At 26.6% G+C, this 13275-nt stretch overlaps 4 protein-coding genes across 7 annotated transcripts; 2 read left to right on the plus strand and 2 right to left on the minus strand.

Moving 5' to 3' along the window:
- Positions 1–34: 34 nt before the first annotated feature.
- Positions 35–3924, plus strand: LOC113789580 (late secretory pathway protein AVL9 homolog). The gene is made up of 7 exons (XM_075820097.1): positions 35–215; positions 303–397; positions 636–1614; positions 1712–2692; positions 2762–3062; positions 3121–3313; positions 3366–3924. The coding sequence occupies exons 3-7, from the start codon at positions 1198–1200 to the stop codon at positions 3811–3813; spliced, it is 2340 nt and encodes a 779-aa protein (XP_075676212.1). The 5' UTR covers positions 35–215; positions 303–397; positions 636–1197; the 3' UTR covers positions 3814–3924.
- Positions 3925–3997: 73 nt separating this feature from the next.
- Positions 3998–10133, minus strand: LOC113789581 (S-adenosylhomocysteine hydrolase-like protein 1). Of its 4 annotated transcripts, XM_075820098.1 has the most exons (9): positions 10113–10133; positions 7907–7996; positions 5880–6563; positions 5389–5810; positions 5139–5291; positions 4889–5054; positions 4571–4817; positions 4394–4514; positions 3998–4273 (listed from the first exon to the last, which is right to left on the minus strand). In XM_075820098.1, the coding sequence occupies exons 1-9, from the start codon at positions 10116–10118 to the stop codon at positions 4267–4269; spliced, it is 1896 nt and encodes a 631-aa protein (XP_075676213.1). In that variant the 5' UTR covers positions 10119–10133; the 3' UTR covers positions 3998–4266. The 4 variants fall into 4 exon arrangements, with proteins under 4 accessions (XP_075676213.1, XP_027194937.2, XP_075676214.1 ...); XM_027339136.2 differs by lacking the exon at positions 10113–10133 and having other exon boundaries at positions 7907–8316; XM_075820099.1 differs by lacking the exons at positions 7907–7996; positions 10113–10133 and adding an exon at positions 8949–9105 and having other exon boundaries at positions 3999–4273.
- Positions 9512–12403, plus strand: LOC113789584 (uncharacterized). The gene is made up of 4 exons (XM_027339140.2): positions 9512–9642; positions 9703–11061; positions 11133–11883; positions 11941–12403. Exons 1-4 carry the CDS (start codon positions 9615–9617, stop codon positions 12401–12403), a joined length of 2601 nt encoding a protein of 866 aa, XP_027194941.2. The 5' UTR covers positions 9512–9614.
- Positions 11979–13269, minus strand: gdl (gonadal protein gdl). The gene is made up of 4 exons (XM_027339147.2): positions 13077–13269; positions 12858–13018; positions 12697–12782; positions 11979–12631 (listed from the first exon to the last, which is right to left on the minus strand). Exons 1-4 carry the CDS (start codon positions 13151–13153, stop codon positions 12407–12409), a joined length of 549 nt encoding a protein of 182 aa, XP_027194948.1. The 5' UTR covers positions 13154–13269; the 3' UTR covers positions 11979–12406.
- Positions 13270–13275: the final 6 nt, after the last annotated feature.

Raw genomic sequence — 13275 nt, forward strand, 5'->3', positions numbered from 1 at the left:
AACCAAGGTTAAATACACACGTTAAGGCGTTATTCATAGAAAACGTTTTCGAAATGAAATTATTCTTTTTCCTAACACACTAAAAATAAAGTCACATTGTGAAATCATCGTCGCTTTCCTCACCACACAATTTCTGCTCAAACATTTTTGCTCGTACTCATCAAGCACTCGAAACGCTTTTAAGGTTAACATTCCAAACACATTCCCAAAAACAAGTAAGAAAACATTTCTTAAACAAATCAATTTGTTTCGTAATTTTTGTTTCTAACAATAATCTTTAATGATAATTTTTTTTTCAATAGTCAATTTCCATTTCTAATTTTGGAATTTTTAGCAAAAAAAAAGCGAAAAGCTAAAAAGAAAAAAAAATGTCTTATTGGCGATCGGCAGGAATTACGTAAGTTGAAAGTTTTTTTTCCATTTCAATATCTCTATTGGAATACAAATTTTTGTTGATGATTGTTTTTGTTGAAATTTTTTTTTTGTTAATGTTGTGCACTCACTTGTTGATTGCATTGTGTCCAAACCTTGTTGCCCTTAATTATCCTAATCGAATTTTCTTAAAGATGTTTTTTTCTTTTGATTACGTAATTTTATTACAAAACAAATCTTTTTTTAATTTTTCAAATTTTTAGATATCTTCGATACAGTGCTATTGCAGCACGACAAGTACGTGAATCGGTAAAAAAAGAATTACGTCGTGATCCAATTGTCGATACGTTGACTATAAAACGTTCGGATAAAAAACAAGCTGTAGCTAAATAGAAATTATTGAAAACCTTAAATTGTGGGTAATCAATTCAATCCGTAATCAATGGTCCAAATTAATTGAAAAAAAAATTGATAAATTTCCATTATGATTTTAGAATAATTAAAGAAACAAAAAAAAATTTTCTAAAAAAAAAAATTTCCTTTTGTTTTTTCAATTCGTTCGATAACACTATTTCAACAACGATGGTTGAGTAATGTTACAACAACAACAACAAAAAAAATCCGAGTTGTTTACCAATTTTTTTTTTTCATTCAAAACACATTTGATATTCGAATATTGGTGTTGTGTTTTTTCTCTTTCAATTCTGCTTGATTTCTTGGTTTTTAGATTTTCATATATTTACAATAATGACCAAATTTTGATTTTTTTAAAAATAACTATTCAAATTGATATATTTTACAAAACTTATTTTAATAATAATAATAATGAATCAATCAAAATCGAATGAATCGATACAAATCGATCAAGATAATAATCAATCAAATTGTTCAATATTATATGTTATGGTTGTCGGTTTTCATCATAAAAAAGGTTGTCTAATTGATTATTGTTATCCTTCATTACCAAAATCTTGTACAAATTCTTCTAATAATAATAATAATAATAATAATGAATCAAACTGTGATAAAATAACCAACAATTCAACAACAACAAATGAATTACAATTAAATCAACAAGATTTGATTAAATTACCTGATTGTTGGAAATCATTGCCTTCATTAGCTATACCGGACGGTGCACATAATTTTGAACGTGATTCGGTTTATTTTCATTTACCCGATCTTTTTGATCCAACACGTACTGTATTCGGTGTTGCTTGTTATCAACAAATTATGACCAAAGTATGAATCCTTCATTTATTTATTTGTTTGTTTCAATGAATCATATTACTAATGAAAAAAAAAATTTTTTTTTTCAATGAAAAACAAAACAAAACAGATTTTACGTGTACGTACACCCGATATGACCAGAAGTTCTGTACAAAAAAGTGTTGTTGCTATTATTACTGCACCACTTTATGGTTTAGTTGAAAGAAAATTACGTATCATAACAAGAAATTATTTTCAAGAATTAGATTTTAGTAAAACACAAATCTTGAATGAATTTTATCAATCAATGTCATTGCAGCTTCGACCAACATTAATTAAAACTAATGAAATCTATTATGGTTTATCATTACGGAATTTATTCCAAAAATTTGGTCAACAAATTATTATTTTATTTAAATTATTATTATTGGAAAAGAAAACATTATTCATCATGTCACCTATTCGTGATCTATCTTGTACGATTTTAACATTATGTTCATTATTTCCCGGTCTTTTATCCAATGGATTGTTACAATCACATTTACCGAGCGAAATCAAATCCACAACAACAACAACAACGAAGAATCCAATCAAGAGCTTAACAAAAATTTCCACAAACCCATTAAACGATTCTAATCAAATTGAAACTAAATCTGAATCAAAATCTAATCCAAATAATGATTATGAAACGAATCCAACAATGTCAATTTTATCAAAATCTAATGATATGTCTTCGTCGATTACATCAACAATATCGTTATATGATCAGGAAGATCAATCAACCGTTAATCAAATGGATTTAAATTCATTTGATGGATTGATTGATTTGAATGATGAATTTTATGATGATAATGATGATGATCCTCGAAGTGAATATTCTGAAACAAATTCCACTAATCGTACGATACGAGATTCTCAAGAAATTCTTATCAAACCAGATGAATATTATGGCTTACCATTACAATTATTCAAATGTCATTCATATTGTTTACCATATTGTTCAATATCATGTTTTGAAATGTTAAATAATCCAAATGTTCGTTCTTGTTTGGCCGGATCATCAAATTCAATATTTCAACGTTGGGAAAATGATTTTGATGTTTTTGTTGTTGTAAGTTTTAGAAATTTGTTGTTAAAATTTTTTAAAAATCCATTTCAATTGTCCAATCCAATTTGTCAGGATAATCAAATTTCAATCAATAATAATCATTTAAAACGTATACTAACACCAACTGTGGAAGATTTACGTTTTATTTCATTTTTATTACGTTCAATGAATGAATCAACAATAATAAATAATGAACATGATGATGATGATAATGATAATAATAAACGATATCAACCCGAATCTGAAGATTATAATGAATATGTTGAAAATTTGGAACAAAATCAACATTATCTTTATGAAGGCAGTGATTCATGGTGTCGTTATCATTTTAAAAATTATTTAATTCATATGTTAAGATGTTCATTTATGGATGGTAATTTTATTTTAAATTTTTTATTCAAATAACCATTTTTTTATTTAACTATTTTTAGAAACAAACAAAGAATATCGAGCTTTTAATGCTGGGTTTATGGCTGAATGGAAACAAACTTATAGCTATAAACATTGGCTGAATAGCCAAAATATTGATGGAAAATCGATTGAAGAAATTTTCCAAACAGAAATTGTTCCAGAACATCCATTTGCAGCAAATCGTTTGAATGATATTAGATTTAAAATTACTAAGTAAATTTCGTTTTATTTTTCCAAAATTATTTCTATTAATTTTTTGCACTAGTTTTCTAAACAATCGCCAAGAACATATCAATAATGCATCCAAAGTTGTGATAAATTCAGCTAAATCAACATTCAATTCATGGATTTCATCATTAGGATCATATCATTCGAATGCTGGCCAGCAAGCAAAATTATTCATAAACAAAACTGTTCAATTTGCTAATCAATTAATTGAAGATCCTAATCAAAATGATGATGATTTTAATGAAAAAAAAGAATCAAATATTACGACCTCATCTTCATCATCATCATCATCATCCGATAATGATGATGAACGACGAAAACAACGATATCGTCATCGATTGAAAACGAAAACATCATCCAAACAACAACAGAAGCATCAATCAAACCAAAGAAGACAAGGCCAAGAACATTCATCAAAACGATCATCGGATTTTAATCTTGATGAATCAGATCCTGATGTTGAAGAACAAGAAACTAGTGTTTGAAACAAAAAACAAAATAATCTAATAATTTCTATCTCATTTACCCCTTTTACAACCCGAAAAAAAATTCGTGATAACATTCAAATTTTGATTAAATTAAAATTTAGTTAAAAATTTTTTAAAAACTTTTCAATATTTTTTAAAATATAACTTGTTTTTTGAATCATTTTCATATAATAAAAACAAAAAAACATTAAGGTAAATAAATATGAAACTAATAGTGGTGTTTGGCTGATTGTAGTGGATTATTTCTTTTGAAAAAAGGCTCATTAAATGTATAGATGTGCAAATTTTTTTTTTAAATTTAAAAATGGCATTATGGTGATTCATTTGTTTAATTAACTAATTTTCTGAACGAGGCGATGGGCGAATTTTAATCGAAAAAAAAACAAGAAACAAAAAAGGCAGCTTCACATCACTTCAAATCAATCCTTGTTGTCCGTAATCTTCAAATTTTCAATATCTGTTTTTTTTTGGTTTTGACGAGAGAAAAAAATTGAAAATTAAAAACAAACATTTTTTTTTTCGTTCATCAAACACTACATAAATCTAAAATCTAATCTATTATATAGAGGATAAATACCGATAATAATTCGGTTTGAATGGTCCAGATTTTGAAATGCCCATATATTTTTCCTGTTCTTCGGTCAATACGGTAAGATGAGCATTGAATGATGCTAAATGCAAACTAGCTACATATTCATCTAGAAAAAAAGATTTTTTTAAAAAATGACCAGAATAAATGATTTGATTTAATTACCCATTTTTTTCGGCAACAAATAAACATCCGATTTATAACGTCCTGCTGGTGCTTTATATAATTCAATCAATGCCATTACTTGTGTTGTACAGGTAATTGATGCAACAAATGATGGCATATGTGAACAGCTTAAATTTGCAATACGACCTTGTCCAAGTAATATTAAACGTTTACCATTTGGCCAAATAATATGATCAACTTGTGAACGGATTTTTTCCCATATTAAATCCGATGTTCGAATACTTTTCTAAATGGATAAAGTAAAAATAGTGAAATATGATTTTTGAATGAAAATTTAAATTAAAAAAATCAACTTACAACATCAATTTCACTATTGGAATGTCCCATATTACAAAGTATGGCACCATCTTTCATTTTATCCATATGTTTACGGATAATAATATTTTTATTACCGGTAGCAGTAATAACAATATCAGCAGTAGAAATCATTTCTTCAACAGTTACAACACGAAAGCCATCCATGCTATTTTCAATGATAAAAACAAAATTAGAATTGATTTTTTTTTTTTTTGAATAAAATCATCAAACAAAAAAATGACAATTTTACCAAGCTTGTATTGCACAGATTGGATCAATTTCGGTTACAAAAACAATAACACCAGCACCTTTTAATGCTGATGCACAACCTTTACCAACTTCACCATAACCACAAACCAATGCAATATGTCCACCTAATAATGTATCAGTTGTACGTTTTAATCTGTAGCCAAAAAAAGTGTAGCCAAAAAAATGTAGCAAAATGAATTTTGAAAATTGAAAAAATGTAGCAAAATCAATCAATCAATCGATACACTTACACTTCAATTATTGATTCTCTGGGTGAATAAAGATTATCAAATTTTGTTTTAGTTACCGAATCATTAACATTAATAGCTGGTACTAAAAGCTTATTTGTTTTTGATAATTGATATAAACGATGTACACCAGTTAATGATTCTTCAACAATTCCTTTCAATAATTTTATTGATGCAGGATATTTTTTTAACATTAAATGTGTTGCATCACCACCATCATCAAGAATCAGATTTGGACGCCATGAATCGGTTAATAAACATTGATCAATACACCACCAAAAATCATCTTCACTTTGTCTTGACCAAGCAAAAACTGGTATACCACGTTCAGCTAATGCAGCTGCAACAGAATCTTGTGTAGAATAAATATTACATGATGACCATCGTACAGTAGCACCTAGTTTTAATAAAGTTTCAATCAAAACCTAATGGAAAAAAATATATCCTAAAAAATTGAAAGAAACAAAAAAAAAATTTACAAAAAAAAAACATACAGCAGTTTGAGCATTGATATGTGTACAACCCATCACACGAGCTCCTTTTAATGGTTGATCATCTTTTGCCGATTCTCTTAGGGCAACAATTCCTGGCATACCACGTTCAGCATATTCAATTTCACGACGACCAAAATCAGCATCTCTTATATCACGTACACAAAAATCGGTTTGTTTTCGAGAATTTTGTAATTTTGGTTGTCGTAATCGTGGTGAAATTGATTCATAATCGTCATCTGAATCATCATCATCATCAACAGAATCTTCTTCATCATCATCACTTGTATATGATGATGGTATTGATGATTGTGAATCACGACGATGACGATTAGTTGTAGTTGATTGTTTTTGTTGTTTGCCAGTAGATTCAGGTGATAATGATTTTTGCCGATGTTGTACATCGGTTGTTGTTGTTTGAGTTGCTGATGTTGCTTTAGCAGCTGCTGCTGCTGCTTGTGAATCCAATGAGCTAACAATTTTGGCAACAATACCGGCAGTTGTTTTCGGTACATCTGTTTGATGACTTGCCATTAAACGTTCCATTTTTTCAACAATCGATTCTTGTTCCATAATTGTTGTTGTTGCTGTTGTTAATGATTGACGATTTGTCACTGGTAAACTCATACGACGACGATGTCGTTGTTTAAAATTTAGATCATCAAATTCGGTGGTTGGTTTTCGAAACTAAAATTCAATGATCAAAAATCAAATAAATGATTTTCAATAAAACAAAATCATAAAATGAATAAACCGGTAAAGGTAAAAATTGCAAATTTTAAAATGAAAAAAAATTGAGAAATAAATAAATATCAAGGTAATCAATCAATCAAAAAAGCCAAACCTAACCTATTTGAAATTTTTTCTGTTATTTGAACCAAACCGAACAATAAAACATTCAAATAAACACCGGTACACACACACACAATCAAGTCATCAAATGAATGTCAAAAAAAACAGAAAACCAGAAAACATTTAACAAAATAAATAAATTCATAATAAAATGACATTCATATCGATGTTCACCGATCATCATCATCATTTATTGTAACAAAATGTTATGAAAAATCAGAAAAAATTGAATTGAAATGAAATTTCAAGGTTAAATCAATATAGTTTATCAAATTACTAAAAAAATCATCATCATCATCATCATCGAATAAATTCTAAATAGAGAGATCAAATGTACTGATCAACAACAAAAAAAAGTATCGAAATTGATCAACCGACGATGAACAAAGTAAAAAAAATGAAAACAAAATCGGAAAAAAAAGATCAATAAATTATTATTATGATTATCGTTTTGTTTTTTTTTGGAGTAATTAAAAACGAAACAAATCAATCAATCAATCGTTAATGAATCGAATGATTGAATCAATTAATTAATTGATTACCAGTACATTTTTTTTCGAATTAAAGTAGCAAAACAAACAAACAAAAAGTATTTCGTTTTTTTTTCATGATATTCTCTATCTTTTTTCTTTTCTTTTCTTTACATTCAATATGTTTTGCGTGTGTGTGATATATTTTTGATGATATTCTGATGATGATGATGATGGTGGTGGGTGTAATTAAAATGGCCAAACCAAAATACACAACACGCCAACACACACACATACACACTCAAAGAAATGAATGTAAATTGTGAAATTACAAAGAAAATGATGATGAAAGAATTAAATTTTTTTTTTCAGTTAGCTAGATATTTACAAAAGAATTCATGATAATTATGGATTTGGATTTTTTTTCTCTGGAAACAGGTAAACTCCAGCTTTCTCTAGCTATATGGATGATTGATTATTTTGATTATATATGTGTGTGTGAGTGATTTTATTGATGAAAAAAGTTGAACAACGAGCGAATGATGAAATTCTTCACATCACATCATCATTGACATTCAATTTTTTTAAAAAATTTATTTAAAACGACAAAAAAAGTGGATTTTATTTTTGAAAAAAACGAAGGATGTTTGATTGATTGATTGATATGAAAATAATTTTTGTTTTTGAAAAAATTGAATTATAGCAAACCTGAAATTCAGCTTTAGTTGCTTCAGCTATTGCTGAACTATGGCTAATTGCAACATCCGTTGTTGTTGTTGTTGCTGTTGTCGATTGTTGCTGATTATTAGATTTCATAATGAAATTTTTTATTTTTGAAAATTAATTAAAATCAAAAAATGAAATTATTTTTGCTTTTTTCCCTGATTTTTCAATGGAAATTCTCGGTGAAGATAATTTTAACACCAAAAAACAACTATAGGTCACGCACAAATTAACAAAAATTTAAACATTTACGAAATAAATCATCATTGATACAATAAATTGGAACCCAGTTTTGTGTTTTTATTTGGTTTCAGAAGAACAACAGCCAAAGTAGAAAAGTCATAAAAATTTTTTTTTGTTTGTTTGATTTTGACAAACCAAAAATGACTTTGTCAAATTTGTTTCGCCTGAACAGCACAACAATAACAATCAGAAAAAAAAATTGGAACAAAGATTCAGGCGCCACCACCATCAACACATAGATATTCTGTATTCTTTTTTTTTCTTGTTCGTTTCATTTATTTGAATGATGATCCATACCGTACACACACGCCGCACACATTGATATATAGAGTGAGAGAGAGAATAGCTATTTTCAGAATAAGAATATTTTCAGCAAAAAAACAAAGCAAATGTTTTTGGTCCATAAAATCAATGTTGCCGATGATGTTGTTGTTTGAAGAAAGAAGCAATGGAACAAAAAAAAACAAACTAGCTCTATATATATTTTTTTGACCTGATTTGTATTTTTTTTTAAATATTATCATTATGGACACTATTTATCAATCAAAACAGACAAAAAATATTTAACAACATTAGGTTTCTGTTCGTTTTTTTTCCCTATTCATTAACATTAACATTTTTTTGTTTGTTTGTTTGTTCAATCAAACAATCAACATCTCTGTTTTCAATCAAATCATTATTATTATTATTTAACTGTGTTTATATTCAATTTGTATTGATTGAAATAATAATAATAATAATAATAAAAGTTTTTTGTTTTTACAAAATAATCCGAAAAACTTACTTTATATTTACAGTTGGTGGTGGTGAACTGATTTTGATCAAATTTCAAATTTTTCAATTATTTTTCTTTCTCTGTGTTTTAAATATAATCAAATAATCATCACTTGTTTAATTTCAGATTGAAATTAAACAAAAAAAAACAGAAACAAATTTAACCGAAAACATCAAACACACATGTTGCATGCATGCAGACATTGTGTTAAAAAAAAGGCGCATGCGTGTATGACCGTACAAATATTCTATATATATTCTTTGTCGGTTTGAAAAATTTGAAAAAAAAACGAAAAAATTAAAGAAATCTTTAACACAGAAATGTATTCGAGGGAATTTTACGATCAAAATAAGGGTGATCCACACTCACAGATAATCATCATGACAGTTTGAATGTTTTGAACTGTTGATTGGATTGGATTTGTAAGAAAAGAAAAGGAAAACAATTTCGGAAATCAAATCAAAATCAAACAAAATGATTAGATTATTTCATATCAATACACAAATAAGACATGTGTTGAAATATTTTTCTGTTTTTGGTTTTTGGCTTTGATGATAATTTTCACTAATACTAATATTTCTGGTTTCGATTATCAATCAATCAATCATCATCATCATCATCATCATTAATTTCATTTAATTTTAATTTGTTTTTACAAAAAAAAATTAAAATAAAATGATTCGAATTTTAATATTGATCACTAGTAAGTTTATTGATTGATTGATTTTTTTATATGAAAAAAAAACAAAAATTTTTTCCTCAGATTTTCTAATTATTCATTCATCGGATTTACAAATAAATTCCATTAAATCAATTGATTTAAATAGAAATAAATTTGAAAAGGATTTAATTTTGAATCGTTTACAAAGATGTTGTACAATTGGACATAATCAAATTATTGATTATAGATATAATAATGATAATGATGATGATAAATGTCAAATTAAAAATAAAAAATTATTAAAAATTCAAAAAAAATTTCAAAATCAATTTGAACAACAATTATGTGAACAAATCTATCAGGTTTGTTGTCAAAATTCATTAATTGAACATTATTGTAATATTGGTCTTTCGATGGCTATTAAAATAATGAATTTTTCCAATGATAATAAAACAACAACATCAACAACAACATGTCAAGAACAATTTCTAAAAAATTCATCCAATATTAACCGTCATAATAATCCAAAATCATATCGTTGTTGTCAGGATTGTATTTCAGGTTCATTAATTGGTGAATATTTTCGTTCAATTAATTATTGTTATCAAATGGATAATGTAATTAATCATCATTCAAAATTGGATTGGATTTTTATGGACGATAATCAACAACCACAACCACAACCACAATCAACAATAAAAATATCACCATTTTTAGAATGTTGTAGCAAAAAAATTGATACATTAAATAAAAAAAATGATACATCATCAACAACAACAACAATAATAACATCAGATGATTTGGATCTAAATGAATTAGATTATGATAATAATGATGATGATAATGATTCTATGATGATAATCGATAATCAAAATGATCAATTAAAATCAAAATTGATTAGAAATTCTACAATTGATAATAATGAAAATAATGATTATAACAAATGTTCAATTGGTTTTCAATGGGATCATTTGGAAAATATTTGTAAAGATTTAAATGAATGTCAAATCGGTACACATACTTGTCATGAAGCATTAAGATGTGATAATACAATCGGTTCATTTCTTTGTGTTCGTGTACAAGATTGTGGTACTGGTTATACAATTAATGCCGATACATATGAATGTGATGATATTGATGAATGTAAATTAAATATTCATCATTGTGGATCGGATTATCGTTGCCGTAATACACAAGGTTCATTTAAATGTGATCGTATTCGTTGTCCACAAGGACAGGTTTTAGTAAATGGATTTTGTCGTCGTACTAATTGTGATCAACAACAACAATCATCAAATATGATGATATTTAATTATGAACTAGGTATTTGTCAACCGAAAAAAGATCCTTGTTCAAATAATCCATGTTTACCAACCGAAAGATGTCTAATTAATCCAAATGATGCTGATAAATTTGAATGTGTTTTACATTGTTCACCTGGTTATCGATTTAATCAGAAAAGTAAGAATTTTTTTTTGGTTAAATCAAATTTTGATTGATTTTTCGTTTTCGTTTTCTGTTCATTTTAATAGCAATGTTATGTGAAGATATTGATGAATGTTTTGAACAAATTGATCAATGTGAATTAAATCAACAATGTAAAAATATGGATGGTTATTATCAATGTGAATGTAAATTAGGTTATGAATTTGATCAACAACAAAGAAGATATTGTGTTGATACAAATGAATGTCTTCGACCGGATATAATCAATGAATGTTTAAAACAATCAAAAATTTGTTTGAATACAATTGGTTCATATCGTTGTGATTGTCCTAATGGTTATCAATGGAATTCAACTATTGAAAAATGTCAAGATATTAATGAATGTTTAAAATTTGAATTAAATCATTGTGAACATTTATGTCATAATACAATAGGTAATTATGAATGTAAATGTTTTGATGGTTATCGTTTGATGGCAAATAAACAAAATTGTACCGATATTGATGAATGTTTTGATTGGAATCCATTTGGTCAAAGTCAATCCAACAGTCAATCATCATCATCATCAAAAATTGATTCGAAAAAATGTCACGGTATTTGTCGTAATCAAATTGGTTCATATCGTTGTGAATGTCCAAAAGGTTTTCAATTCGATAATCATTCCAACATTGATAATCATTGTATCGATTTAAATGAATGTGATAATAATGAAACAATTTGTCCATATTCATTAGCATCAACAACAACAAGAAAACATTGTATCAATTTATATGGATCATATGAATGTGCTGATATTCAATGTCCATTTGGTTATGAATTTAGACGAACGAAACAAAGGTAAATTAATTTAAATAATTAAATCACTAATTTTTAATTATTTCAAAACAAAACCAGTATACAATGTATTTGGTTAGATAAACAACGAAATCATCTTTCGATTGGAAATGATTATCATCAAATTGATTATCTTTATTATTCAATTTATCGTACAAAAACAAGATTTTTAAATGGTACAAATTCAATGTATTTATATACAGTACGTTTAGATTCATATCCGAATAATGAAAATCGTACATATTTTATATTAAGATTAATCAATACAAAATGGTTACCATTACAATATCCAGAATTTGAAAAATATGATCCAAAACCGGATGATTTTCAATTAGCAAAACGTAATCATTTTAATTTACGTTTAAATTCACGACAAAATGAAGCAAATGTTGAAATTGTCTGGCCATTATATGGACCACAAAAAATTCAATTAGAATTATTATCCAGTGGTTATCGATTTGGAAAATTTATACGACAAAAATCAATATTAATATTATTTGTTGGTGAATTTGATAAATTTTGATTTTCAATTTATTGCCAATTTTGATTCATCACTTAAATTGATTATTTTTTCAATAAAATTTAATAATTTTGTTTGAATTTCAATATCACGAGAATTATTTGTTAAATGAAAACCAGGTATTTCAGCATCCATTAATGTTTTTTGTTGTTCACGAACATTTTTATCAACACAATGTAAAATATGTGTATCAATTGATAGAATTTTTTCTTCATAATGTTTTTTCATTTCCTTTTTTTGTTTTTGAAAAAAAAATCAATTAGAATTTTAAGTTAATGAATAACAAACAAACATACTTTAAGTAATTCATCACGTTTGAATAATGTAATTTCACCATTTGAAAATTTTTTCTCAACTTGTTCAATTTTATTATTTCGTTTAGCTTTGTTGGGGGGTATTCAAGAAAAAAAATAAAGAATAAATGAAACGTAAATTGAAAGAAAAAAATTAAGTTTACCATCAACTTTGGCAATCATTGAATCACGTTGTTGCATTAATTCATATTCATGATTAACTTGTTGTAAACGTAACATAATCAATATATTAATAACAGTTTGATCTAATAAACTTGTTGCCAAATCGGATAATAATTTATCATCGATATATTTTTTTAAATGACTAATTGAATGAATTAGTTATTTGTCGATACAAAAAAAACCCAATTTGAATAACAAACCTGCAATTATCATCATTGTCCAACATAGATTTAAGACGATCAAAATAATATTCATATGATGGATTCGAATCGGACATTATTCGTTTTTATCTGATCAAACAAACAAAAAAATCATTCGAAATCAAAACGAAAAACAAAAACAAAACAAAAAACATTACTCAAACATACAATAAAATTTTTATTAAAAATTGTTTTTCGA

This window comes from Dermatophagoides pteronyssinus, unplaced genomic scaffold, assembly GCF_027571235.1.
Source record: "Dermatophagoides pteronyssinus isolate colony J.1.1.1.1 unplaced genomic scaffold, Derpt_VIB-CSIC_2022.12 sq0005, whole genome shotgun sequence".
NCBI classification, from domain to species: domain Eukaryota; kingdom Metazoa; phylum Arthropoda; class Arachnida; order Sarcoptiformes; family Pyroglyphidae; genus Dermatophagoides; species Dermatophagoides pteronyssinus.

Coding starts and splice junctions, on each gene's coding strand:
- gdl (XM_027339147.2), bottom strand. CDS start 13,153: ATGTCCGATTCGAATCCATCATATGAATATTATTTTGATCGTCTTAAA. Junction 13,019..13,076: donor GACAATGATGATAATTGCAG/GTTTGTTATTCA, acceptor TCATTCAATTAG/TCATTTAAAAAAATATATCG. Junction 12,632..12,696: donor AACGTGATGAATTACTTAAA/GTATGTTTGTTT, acceptor AAACAAAAAAAG/GAAATGAAAAAACATTATGA.
- LOC113789581 (XM_027339136.2), bottom strand. CDS start 8,014: ATGAAATCTAATAATCAGCAACAATCGACAACAGCAACAACAACAACA. Junction 6,564..7,906: donor CAACTAAAGCTGAATTTCAG/GTTTGCTATAAT, acceptor ATTGAATTTTAG/TTTCGAAAACCAACCACCGA. Junction 5,811..5,879: donor ATATCAATGCTCAAACTGCT/GTATGTTTTTTT, acceptor TTTTTCCATTAG/GTTTTGATTGAAACTTTATT.
- LOC113789580 (XM_075820097.1), top strand. CDS start 1,198: ATGAATCAATCAAAATCGAATGAATCGATACAAATCGATCAAGATAAT. Junction 2,693..2,761: donor ATTTTGATGTTTTTGTTGTT/GTAAGTTTTAGA, acceptor CCAATTTGTCAG/GATAATCAAATTTCAATCAA. Junction 3,063..3,120: donor AAGATGTTCATTTATGGATG/GTAATTTTATTT, acceptor AACTATTTTTAG/AAACAAACAAAGAATATCGA.
- LOC113789584 (XM_027339140.2), top strand. CDS start 9,615: ATGATTCGAATTTTAATATTGATCACTA. Junction 9,643..9,702: donor AATTTTAATATTGATCACTA/GTAAGTTTATTG, acceptor TTTTTTCCTCAG/ATTTTCTAATTATTCATTCA. Junction 11,062..11,132: donor TTATCGATTTAATCAGAAAA/GTAAGAATTTTT, acceptor TCATTTTAATAG/CAATGTTATGTGAAGATATT.